At 38.8% G+C, this 12,267-nt stretch overlaps 1 protein-coding gene and 1 long non-coding RNA gene across 2 annotated transcripts; one reads left to right on the top strand and one right to left on the bottom strand.

Annotated features, from left to right (window-relative positions):
- Positions 1 to 2,820: 2,820 nt before the first annotated feature.
- LOC126409902 (uncharacterized) lies at positions 2,821 to 4,707 on the top strand. The gene is made up of 2 exons (XR_007572804.1): positions 2,821 to 3,050; positions 4,303 to 4,707. It is a non-coding gene; the product is annotated as an uncharacterized LOC126409902 (long non-coding RNA).
- Positions 4,708 to 5,943: 1,236 nt separating this feature from the next.
- LOC116250641 (zinc finger CCCH domain-containing protein 22) lies at positions 5,944 to 11,414 on the bottom strand. The gene is made up of 4 exons (XM_031624430.2): positions 11,213 to 11,414; positions 10,252 to 10,566; positions 7,776 to 7,836; positions 5,944 to 7,319 (listed from the first exon to the last, which is right to left on the bottom strand). Exons 1-4 carry the CDS (start codon positions 11,336 to 11,338, stop codon positions 6,328 to 6,330), a joined length of 1,494 nt encoding a protein of 497 aa, XP_031480290.1. The 5' UTR covers positions 11,339 to 11,414; the 3' UTR covers positions 5,944 to 6,327.
- Positions 11,415 to 12,267: the final 853 nt, after the last annotated feature.

The raw sequence follows: 12,267 nt of genomic DNA, 5'->3' as shown, positions 1-12,267 counted from the left end.
CTGCAACTAACCCACAATAAATCCATGGTGGCTACAACTTGGTGCTGTGAGGACAAGAAGATCTTCCGTTCAGAAGCTAAAGAGGCCTAAAGTAGGGAAGAACATTTTGGTAATTTGTTAAAAAAGGTTTTTTATAATTTTTTTTATTTTTATTTTGTTTTTTTAAAAAAATCTGTGTAAACTAAAATATTTTACTCATTAACAATAAATTTGTGCACCCGTATAACACATATAACGAGGTTCGCAGTTGAGCTGCAGCTATTAAATGATACCTTGTATTAAAATATGGGGGGTGCATAATGAGCCAATACATGTAATGACTTCAAACTATAAATGGAAGAGAAGACTGCAAGGTTTTTTGGATGGTCTCAAACTGATTCCTCTTCCATGAACTGCTCACAAACTATCCCATCACAAGATTTTGGTGGCTGATCATCTGTCGATTGAAGCAGGGGTGGAGGGAGGGGGGCCGCCAGGGCCATGGCTCGGGTGAGCCCAGGAATTTTTTTTTTTTTACATTGAAAAAATCAATTTTTTTTAGTTTGCCCTAACCGATCGCTCCTCATCACTCTTCTTGGCCTGACCTTGGCTCGTCTTGGCCCGACCTTAGAAAAAAATCCTAGCTCCGCCCCTGCATTGAAGCTGGAAAGGTGGCCTGTAGGGGCCTTTGGCTCCCTCTCCTCCTCATATTTTAAAAACTTCAAAAAATTATATGTAAATCTAAAAAATTTTAGTTTAATATATATATAAATTTTAAAAATTACTATTTTGGCCCTTATTAAAATTTTGAAACTATAATTTGGTCTCTGCGCCCCTATGAAAGACCCTCAAAATATATGGACAAAGTGATAGAAGGGATGATGAAGGGAGGCTGAAGGTGCTGTCACTTCCAAGCATTCAGTTTTTGGCTTTGGCGTTATTGTAGTATGTTCTTAGTGCTCCTTCAAGGAATTGGGTCCTTGGTTTGTCTCTTTTCGCCAATGTCAATGAATAGTTTTGTCGATGGTCTTCCCTAGTGGTCAATGCTTATCATCCCCCTTTATTTTTTGATTTCTTGCTTCTGTACATATCATTTCTTGGCAATAAAGGTGGCAACCCTACCTCCAAGTAATCTCTTATTGAAAATACTTAGATGCTGCATAGATAAAAAAAAAAAATCTCACCTCTTGATCTTTTTTAAATAGAGAGTTATGAGCAAAAACAAGAAGAAAAAAGTGATGGCATTCCATTATCTAGTATTAATTCATACTTTTTCCTTCTTGGTTTTCAACTATCGATTTGACATCTAATACCAACGTCTGTATGTGTGTGCGTGCATGCACCCTTCAACCTGTGGTCACCCTTCAACCTGTGGTTAAGCAACTGTGAGGTAACCAACTAAGGGAATAGAAAAATTAAAAAGCACCAAAAACATTTAATGCGATTGGTGCATCTCCAATACTTTTTTGAACGTTGAATCTCACTCAAAACAAGTGGCTATAAGGTCCTCTTCTGTCCCCCACCCAAGTCTAAAGTTGCGTGGGTGTCAGGTGTTAAAAGGCCGCACTGTATTTTAATTCATGCATTGTTTTCTTCTGCCTACGATAGGAGAGCACACATATCATTTGAACCAGAAACTAACCACCTACTAGACACAAACAGGTCGCGCTATAGGACACCTTGTTTGATAATGTAAGTATCCATCCCTATAATTGGTGAACAGTGAGAATAATATGGGAGAGAATAATATAGGATGGAGAATTTGGATTTTTACCTTACCAAGTTCCACCGGATTAAATTTTCAAATGTCTAAGATCTAATGAATCCATTTGCATCCCAAGTCTATATCATAAATATTGGAAGCTTCATTTCACCTTCTACGGTTCTACTTGATACATTTAGTTTGGTTTTTTGGCCTCGTTCACAAGTTGATGTTTCCTTCGAAGAAGATATCTTCCCTGTTTTTTTTTTTTTTTCTACTCATCCCGTTGTATTAAAAAAGTCATGTGGGCGAGTTCATAAGATTTGACTAATGCTATAACCAAGTCAAGTCAAAGTCAATCCGAGTTACTAAGTCCAAAATCCTGCCTAAATTTCTTGACGGTATCGCTCAATCCAAATAAACATTGGTTGGCCGGATGAAGAAAGAGCCAAGCTTACTTGAACTTGGCTCGGTCTTGACTCGTTTAAGTTCGACTCGATTGGGCTCGGCTCAACTTCTACATCGAACGAGTCAATCCATGGCTAACTACGTGCAAAACTGACACCCAAATAAGAATAAAATAAAAAAAAGCATATCTTTATCAGAGATTATGTGTAAAAGTGCTTTTATTATTTTTCTTTTCCGCCTCAGGTTTCGTTTCTAATGTATAAAAAAAAAAAAAAAGCTTTCAAGATTTTGTTAATAAGAGCTATATTTGATATTTCTACTCAAATTTATCAAATAAAAGACTGAAAAGGATTTTCTGTTAACCTGAAAAACCGCAAAATCTGGCCACAATATTTTTGTGAATATTACTTTCGATTGTTACGCTTTTAGATAATGTTTCTGTCAATATTTTTTAGATACTATTTTTTGTTTTGCTTTACAAGACGGAAAGTTCACAGTTTTTATGAAGACCATAGTTTTCTTATTAAAAAATTCCGAAGAAAACTTTTTTTTTTAATTATGGTCTGTCATAACTTAAAAGAAAACTAAAAAACTTTTTCCTTTTTTAAAAACCGACCCGAAAAGCGATTCACAAGAAAATGAGGGCTGGCTGGCTTTGGAGTGCGGTCAGCCAATGGGAATCTACTGGACTCCATATATTTAGGGGGGAGGGCGGGGGCAGAAGCGGGAACAGTGAAAGGCTGAAAACGCGTGAGAGGGGAGGGGCGAGAGGTGGCTCTATTTCTCTTTCCTTATTTGCTCGCCTTTCCTCTCCCTATCAAGATCAGGAGGTCTCAGGACTCTTATGAGGTGTTCGTCGTGACGATGAAGGAGAGCTGATATTTTTTTCTCTGCCTGTTCTTTATGGGGCTTTTGTTCTGATCTGAGATTCTTATCGTCCGTTCAAGATCCCGTAACCGAGGTACGTATGGCGGAATTACTCCCAGTGTTCATTATTTGTTTCTCGGAATCTTCTTGATGGTGTTGGGGATTGTATTTTGGCTGTTGCCGATCCACGGGAATGACGACGATCCACCTCTACAGGTTGCGTCTTTGTCATGAAACTGAATCTGTGGAGTAGGTGTCTTATTGCTATTTAGCAGCTACTGCAATCGAATACATAGGATGCCCAAAATCTTAGACGTCGTACTTTTTGAGTTTTTCTATGCTGGCTCTTTTATGCTTGAAGGGTTTTTGAAGATGTGGATTATCTAGGAAAAGATTGAATCGAATTTGAGTTTCTTTGATCTTTCCGCTTCATATATTGCTGATAATATGGGTATTACTATCATACCATCTTCATAGATATAAGCTCCTGAGAGATTAAGATTAATCTTGTTCCACTGAGAATTTTGTCGTGGTTAAGAATATTGTTTTCTTGTCATGGTGTTTGGAAAATAGCAACCATGTTTGTGAATCTGTTACATGATATTCTAGACCATCATCTGCTCTTTTGCATCCTCTTGAACCATACTCTGGGTTTCCTATATGTGGCTTGAACTATTCAAGATGGTCCAACAGTGCATTCATTCGCCAACTTTTCAAATTTGAGACTAGAAGGCTTCTCAGATAGAAAGAAAATGGAACCAGTGGTCTCCGATCTTCATAAATTGACCAATTTGTCAATCATTTTTTTGTGTTTTTCCAACTTCATGGATATGATCCAGCTTGAAGGTCACAAGGAAAAAGGGAAGATACTAGAAACCAAGTCACTAGCAAGTGCTATTAGCTCACCAACATCCGACCCAGCGATGTCATAAGCTGATAAGTGCCTAAGAGGCATCTGGTTTAGATGAGGGTGCCCCGTGAACTGGCTTAGTTAGTAGTCCATATTTTATGCCCTCTGTTCACGTATTACTATGTTAGGTTGTCCAAGTTGTAGCAATCAACCTTTCTCAAACCTTGTGAAACGTTTTTTTTATAATTATATTAGCTATTTCTTCGTGCTTGGAAGTTATTTCACCATAAATATGGCTTCGAAATAGAACTACCTTGCAACAGTTTAGGGAAAATATTTTTCTACGAAGGAAGGGACAATTTCTTCTGAGCCATTTGTTTGGCTAAAATGTTATCATCATGAATTGAAACGGATTCTGCACCGACTACCTACTTGGATGCAGTGTTTAGCTTTGTCTGTATTTCGTTCAAATATCTTCTGATGGTTGTCTCTGTAGAGCATTTGATTACGAGCAAAACTACTGAATTTTTTGGACGTGTTTGGACCTGCTGTTCCAAGAGATGCATGTCTACCATGGTTGTGCTCCAGCAGAACCTCCAGTGCCCTTTCATTGCCCACTGGGCAAGTCTCTCTTGGTGTTATGGAAAAGGATGTGAAAGGCAGACTCCTAATATGGAACTGTAGTCCTCTAAACTTAGAAGCATCAAGGCAACCCACCTAGCAAGGCATACAGAGCCCTTGGAAGCTTCCTTACATCATGCCTTCTTTAGGTCACCTGGTCCCCTTTTCCTGTTATTAGATTTTATTGCTGTATATCCGATGAAAGATGTTATTGTTGTATTTACCATGTTCTCCGGCAAGTGAAACTCCTGGACATTGGTTGTATTGTGTTACTAAGAAATTACCTGCTTCTTGTTGTATGAAAAGCTGTTGCTAGTTTTAAGGTTTAGCAGCCTCATTAGGCAGCTGTACCTCATGACTTTGAAGCATGAATTTTCTTGCTGTACTGAAATTATCCTGTAAAACCAAATTTCACCCGTTTCTTCGCTTCACTAATAAGCTCAATTGGCAGCATCAGCATGAAATGTAACAATTCACTGGATAAGCATGTATGCCTTCCCTTCGCTTCCATTTGAGATTTAATTTTTTTTCATACTTGTTAAACAGGATCATTGGGTACGAACTTAAGACCAGTTTAACAATGGGTATGGATGCATTGCTGTCACCACACAGGAGATCTCAGAATCCAGTGTCTGTTTTTTCCAACGCATTAAAAAAGCAGACCCAGTCTCGTGGTGATTTTGAGGGTTGCACAACTCTGCTTCGTCGACATCGGTTTCTTTTGACAATGCTTGTGCTTCTGGCCTTTTTGTGCACCATCTATCTTTACTTTGCAGTAACTTTAGGGGGCTCAGAAACTTGTTCCGGCATGAATGGTGTTGAGAGGGCATCCTGTCATTTGGCACATGCGAAATCTTCTATTAGAAAAGGCAAACTGAGGCTCATTTGAAGACAGACGCTTTTCTCTTGTCAAGTGTCAAGGCCAATAAAGGCACATTTTTTAGACATTGAAATATTACAGTTTGTAAATCCCATTGGTTAGTCTATTCATATGTCATAGAGGATACTATTGGACTGTTTTTTGTATTTTTGTATGGTTTCTTGATAAAAATACTACCGATTATGCACTGCGAATTTCGCTGGCACTTTTTCCTTACGTGGATCAAAATAGTGGCTAATTTATCACCCTCATTATTGTTGGCCATCGCTAGTTGTGGAGATTCACCTGGCTAACGGGTTGCATTTAAGACCTTCAGTTGAAGGGTAAGAATTGACAGTACATTCTATTGGCATAATCTGGCAAGGATTGGCCTACCTCCAGCAAAGCCAATAATAATAACAGTAACATGAAGTTGCACCAACTATTATATCACTACCAGATTTCGCCAATATGCGATAGGTGCCATCAAGGACAATCTCCAGAGGCCTTCAAGGTTCTGGTCAATCTTCAGATGTCTGCAAGGTTCTCAAATTCTTTGTTCGATAACCGAAGAGAGAGACCTTGAAGATGCAACCGATTTTCTTTTACATCAAACCTCAATATAACTATATTATAACACCTTGCAGAGATCTAGTGTAGGGCTTTATCAAAAAATTATATTAATATACACGGTCAACTTCACGAATAAATCTGCTTTGCAGATGATGCTGTTTATGAGTCATCGCCATGGAGAAAATTGGGTGAGAACTTCCAGCACCTGGCAGATGTCTCCGAACTAGAAGCAGTTCTTCCAAATTAAAATGTGTAGTTCAGGTAGAAAACCTACCGTATCAGCTGCTTAAAACATGAAACCATAGTCCTTGACGCCCGCACGAATTTTTATGGCATTCTTAGGTGATTTTGGCACGCTGTCACCAAGACGTCTTTTATCAGGCATGACCAAGAGCCGAATTATCTGATAAAAGAGGGCCACCATTCTACCATGACCTCAAAATAAGTTTCATTCGTTTCTAGCGTTGATCAGAACTTCAACCATCGTTTTTCTTTTTCCTTGCTGACCACTGCATGAGAAGCAGATGCATGAATAGCCTCTGCCTCTGCTAACGCCTTGCGAGTCTCGTCCAACTTTCGTGAAACTGCTTCACAGACAGCCTTATCTTTCCGATTTCGGTTCACCATTTCTTCCAGTTTCTCTATCCGTAGGCGCAGGTCCTTCACTTCTTCTTCATATGCAACCAGTGACTGTCTGTCTTCTTTCCTCTCCCGTTTCACTTGTGTGCTGCTTTTCCCTGTTTGGTTACTTGAATCCCTTTGAACTCCATTTTGATTCGCAAGTTGGTTGTTAATGAAATCAAAGACATCTGGACCTCGCTCTTCTGCATCTTTTAGGGCTCGTGTAGCTTCTGCATACTTCTTTTCACGTTTTCGTTTACCTCCTCTACTTCGGCCTTTGGCCTTTCTGCTTTCATTTGCACCATTCTCTAAAGATTCACGTATGAAATCAAGGGATTGCTTTGGTGGAAGAACTTTTACACTAACTGGATTAACAATTCCCTGTCCTGATGCACCTAAACCCATCCCTTCGCGGTAACCCATGTTAGCCATCATCTTTGAAGCTATACCACGAGTGTGAATCTCCCAGTCAGCAAACATGACAGTTTCTGTTTGTATACCTTGCTGTGCGGTGCTTGCTTGCAAGAAGCCAATGCCCTGAGAATTTGGTTCAGAATCATCATCACTTTCACCAGACTCAGAGTCTTCAGAACTTGTCTCTTCACTATCTTCAGCATACTCTCTCAAGGAAAGAGCTTCACACCCCAGCCTAGCGTGACTTCCGTCATCCCTAAAAACAACATTGCCCATTTTGAGTTCATCATCCCAGGATTCAAGCTCAGCTTCCCTCCATATGCCAACACTGCTTTCAGAAAGGGCAAAAACACCTAAACCAACAAATGATTTACCCCAAATTGTTGGCACGTGTGGCTTCAATGATGAGAGTGGAACATCAATACCTGCACAAGCCAGAAGCCAGTATTGCTGTTCAACGTTGCATCACAATAACCGAGCAAAACGGAAGCACTTGAGGAGCTTATATGATATTATACATATATATATATAGAGCATAGAACCCACAGATACAACCACATGTTAAACAATCGCTGACCAACACAGGACTGGAATATGAAACCACCACATGTTGAGCAATCACCGACCAATGCATGAGTGGAATACTGAACCGTAATTCCAAGTTGGAATAAGAAAAAAAAGGACATTGCCATGTCAAAAATGGAAAGAATAAAAGCATTTTACAAGGATGATGGACTAGCAGCAAATACTATCCTGAGAATAAGACCGATGGCCTTGTGTTTCAGTTTACGCTAAAACAATGAACCTGCATTGCCACACTTCTCCTCTTCCTAAGGAAATGACTAACCCAAGATTGAGATGCTTACAACAAAAGAACATACCATGGGATGATCGGCATGTACTACCAAATCGACATCGCTTCTGTAGAAAGAACTTGCACATCTGCACTTCGAGCTCACCATGTTAGTTGACTAATTTAACTACACCAACATCACAGGGAAAACCATTATGAAGGCCAGTACAAGTGTTTTGACTATAAAGCTAAGTAAGGTCCCAGAACTTGGTCAGCGAGAAACAATTGCTAAAGGCGCCCATAACATTTACACTCTCTAAGTTTCAATCTACACTCATGTTTTGCTATAAAAAAAATGCAAAGGAAATAATTCTACCAATGCTATTGCAATAAAGAAAATAGAATATTTGCTCACTCAGCACAACTATGTTCACAGTTGGATAGGACATGCTCAAACTATAGAAAGGCTTATGGATGTCCTTATTAAGCCTAACACGAGGAAACAGCCAACTGATGGTAAGCTTGTAGGCTTGTAGCCGATCCTTCAGCATCATTTCTAACACCTGAAGTGCGTACTGTAGCATGGAACCCAAATTGAATATCTTGAGAAACCTTTAAAAGGTTATGTACATGTCTTCAGTAACAGCTTGTGCACTGGTTGATAGCCTTTTGGCTGCAAATGCCAGCCATAGAGCAGATTGGGATTCAAGCACTGGGCACTCAGGTCAGTTGTTTTAGCTAGGTTGTTACATCGCCGCAACTGATTGGAATCCTCATCTATCAAGCTTTGCATGATATCACAAATTTATATTTTCTATTGCCATTTCAACTCCACACCTAATAATGTACACCTTGCACCCATATTGAGGATTCCTGGCTATACCAATACTCGACGTGTACCATCCTTTTTCTTCAATTTCAGCATTTAATTAACATACTATGGTTTGGGCCTTGCAGGAGCAATGAGGCAATAATAAATGTTATTTTGCTACAAATTTCTATGATTCTTTTATCTTTTAGGAGATCCTCATATCTCCCAGAAAAGCAAAGGGCAGACAAAAAAGTTAGCTCATCATAGAGACCAATACCGTGCAACGTGATGCAAATTGTTACAACAGTAACAGTAACACAAAAGCTCTTGGCTGACATAACATTGAACATAGCTACATTGATGAATGGTGTTAATTTGCCAATTAATGTCATTCACATGGTCCAACTCTTATGAAATAACAAATTATGACAATACATTGTCACTTTTCTTTGCAAATTTTTTTTATGTTTCTATTTCCGATCTCACAATTGTATCCTTTTACATCTTGGGTTAGAGGAAGAGCAAAACCATAGGATCAGTTAGGTCTAAGGGCCATCTTTGATTTTCTTGATCAGTATATTTATTCTTGTGCTCCTGCTATGGCGTGATTTACCGTATCTTATTTTTATTCGCTTCAGGTACTCATTGTCAAATCTTATGACTGTAGTTGCCAACTCAGTGAAAACTTGTCTTCAGATTTCGAAGAAAATAGCGATGAAAGTGGATGACAAAGAACTTCAACATGCAGACATATAACAGATGAAGAAGATGACTTCACTTCATGGGGTAAAAGAGTACGGCTTTTCTTTTAGTGAAAAATCAAAAATCAGTTAGTTTGTGTTGTACAGCCATGAGAGCTATAAATTGTTATTAGTTGTTAGTTATGTTTTTGTCAGAATGTTAGTTTCCATTTTTTAATTTTCATTTATTGCATATCTCGTAATTTTTCAATGTCTTCTAATTGTCAGTTAGTTCACTAACAGGCCTTTATGTATTTGCATTTCTTATCAATGAAATCTTTCCTTTCATTGTGCTTTGCTCCTTTCCATTTATATCCCACGACAGCCTGCACATTCTAATACCAAATCTTCGAGTTCCATTGAAATGTTCTAAGAAAACAGAAATAGAAAAGTTATCGTGCCAATCACATTCAAATACAGAGAAACTATAAACTCAATAGGGCAAGATCATTGTACCGGTAAGACATTCATAGACCAAGAAAATAGCAAATATACTCTTCCAGGTATAAATGCCACAAACATCAAATAAGCAACTTCAATTAGCATACATTACATCCTGAAGAAAGTCATTCACTGAAACTTCAGATGGATAAAACCAGCATAGATAATAATATAGCCCTTTAATGAGGTAACCAAGGATTCAGAGGATAGATGCTTGTAACTGCTTTTGGTTAACGCTCATTGCATCTGCCCACGAAAAGATTGTTCCATTGGGAAATAGCTTTTGCACGCTGGGTAGTAGGAAGAGGAGAGGTCTTACTTTGGGAAGTAAATTGAATCATTGATCAAGTTTGGGATATCTCTAGTGTCAATCGCAGGAAGAAGAATGGCAGGAATGGCAATATCTCTCCAACTTAAATTACTCGAGGATGTGGCTGATGGGGAAGGGCAACAAAACTTTCAGCTAGATAAACCATGAAAACTAAAACGTGAGTAGCAGCATGATCATCAACTTATTGGTGGCCCTTATATTTAATTCCTAAAAATATGACCGTGTTCAAAAAAATACTGACCAGCATGTTCTCAGATGTAGGCGTTAAAAATGAGACTCTTGCAGAACTTCCATTCTCTATTCCCAGCACACGACCATCGTACCACCGACCATCTCTGTGACGGAACCTACACTTTGATCCAGCTCTAAACCCTTCTTCTAGTGGTTCGGATTCGGTACTGTTCTGCTCTAAGTCTTCGGGCTTCACGTCTTCCTTCACCGAATCTTCAGAAGCACCTCTTGCAAGTAAGTCCACCTTCTGTAAAAGGCGTGCCCTTTTCAATTCGAGAAGACCATCTTCTGAATCCTTGATTGCTTGGACAAGCTCCTCGTGAACCTTTACAACGATCCGCCCACGCCCATCAAAAGGATAAAATGAAAGAGAAAAAAAAAAAAAATCAAAGTCCAATACACTACAGAAACTCTCTGATGGCTGACAGACTCCAGCTTCAAATCAAGTCGCATACGGTTAACCAAAAATTCGATCAACAATTCGAACTGAAAGGTAATAACGAGGAGCAATGACAACCAATAGGAACAAGGAACAGTTAATGCAAACCCACACTCTCAAAAGAGTTCCCATCAAAGAAAACCTCCCTCTTCATATATCAGACAGAAATCCCAACCATTATCCCTGGCATACTTGACGACCAAACTTCTAGCTACTGCGTCCTCGGAATCTAAACTTGGAAAGAGAATAAGTAAGCCCGGACGGGACGATCTGAGAATAGAAAAAAGACAATGCCAACTAATAAAATAAAAGAAGAATAAACATAGATATTAGCTCGGTCCAAAATCCACGGATAAGAGAGCCGAAAAGGATCCAAAGCAACAGGCTGCATTATGACCCACCTTTTTGTACATAACTAAGAAGTTCGAGAAAAGGGGGAATTAGAAAACAATGACCATATAGCACAATACAACAATGTCAGATATAATTAACATGAAGATGAACCCTAGAACTCAGAATAAGGAAGAGATACATTCAACAGCTCGGTGTTTTGGGGGTCGGTGGTGAGGGCATCGGCGACGACAGCCAGGGACTCCCTTTGTTCAACTAATTGGAGCTCTAACTGGTGCTCAAGACCACCGTCGTCCTCCTCCGCCATCTCCTTCTCTGCAGCTCCGCTCTCCGGCCGCCTTTCTATAGGGACGAGATGAGTGCGGGAAGTTTGCCGCGGGACAACCGGCCGTCCAATAATAAAAATGAGAGAAGCGAATCGGTTACATATGGAGATAAACGAGTAGACCCGATCTGAACTTGATACGGGTTGTCAAATTGAGAAATTTGCATTCTAGTGACCAACCTTTTAACTATTGTCACAACAGTGCGTCGTATATCTTAGTATTTTATAATAAGTTCTACCTTTTTATATTCTTAGTTTGGTGAAACATTAATTTTTAGTAGGAATCATCTCAGCCATGTTGATACAACTGAATATTCTCCACAATTAAGACAAAAATAGGCATTAACATTCAATATTTTGCTTAACTACGCATTTGATCAATTCAATTGTAATTCCTTGCGACAATTTTAAAATAACAAGGAAGAACAATATTAATAAAAATTTAAAAACTAGTGATGAATATGGGTTGGGAACAACGTTAGGATAACTAATTTTAAAAAAATGACAAATGCATGTCAATCGGCTAAAAACATTAAAAAGCCTTCTTAAAAAAACGCAAATGTCTAAAAGATATGTTTAAAACAAACAACTGAAAACATATTAAATAAATTGTTAAAATTTGGAACTCATGAATCAATCAATGGCGATTTGGTTAATACAACATTCTACTATCGCATATGAAATGCTATAATAAATAACCTGCTTTGAAAATTTTCATCGCATAAAATTATGAAAATGCCATAATGTGGGAACACGTCTTCCTACGCTTACAGCCTAACAGAGAAAGTGCTTGGCTGTGTCCTGCGGAATTATAAACAAGTAGAAATTATAATTAAAGAAACCCCAAATGAAGAATAACGGAAAGGGAAGTGAGGGCATTGGTAATCCCAGACAGTAGCGGAGTCCATCTA

The sequence above is a fragment of the Nymphaea colorata genome, chromosome 3 (assembly GCF_008831285.2).
Source record: "Nymphaea colorata isolate Beijing-Zhang1983 chromosome 3, ASM883128v2, whole genome shotgun sequence".
Lineage (NCBI taxonomy): Eukaryota > Viridiplantae > Streptophyta > Magnoliopsida > Nymphaeales > Nymphaeaceae > Nymphaea > Nymphaea colorata.
Note: the sequence above shows the minus strand (reverse complement) of the source record. Positions and strands in the feature narration are given on the sequence as shown.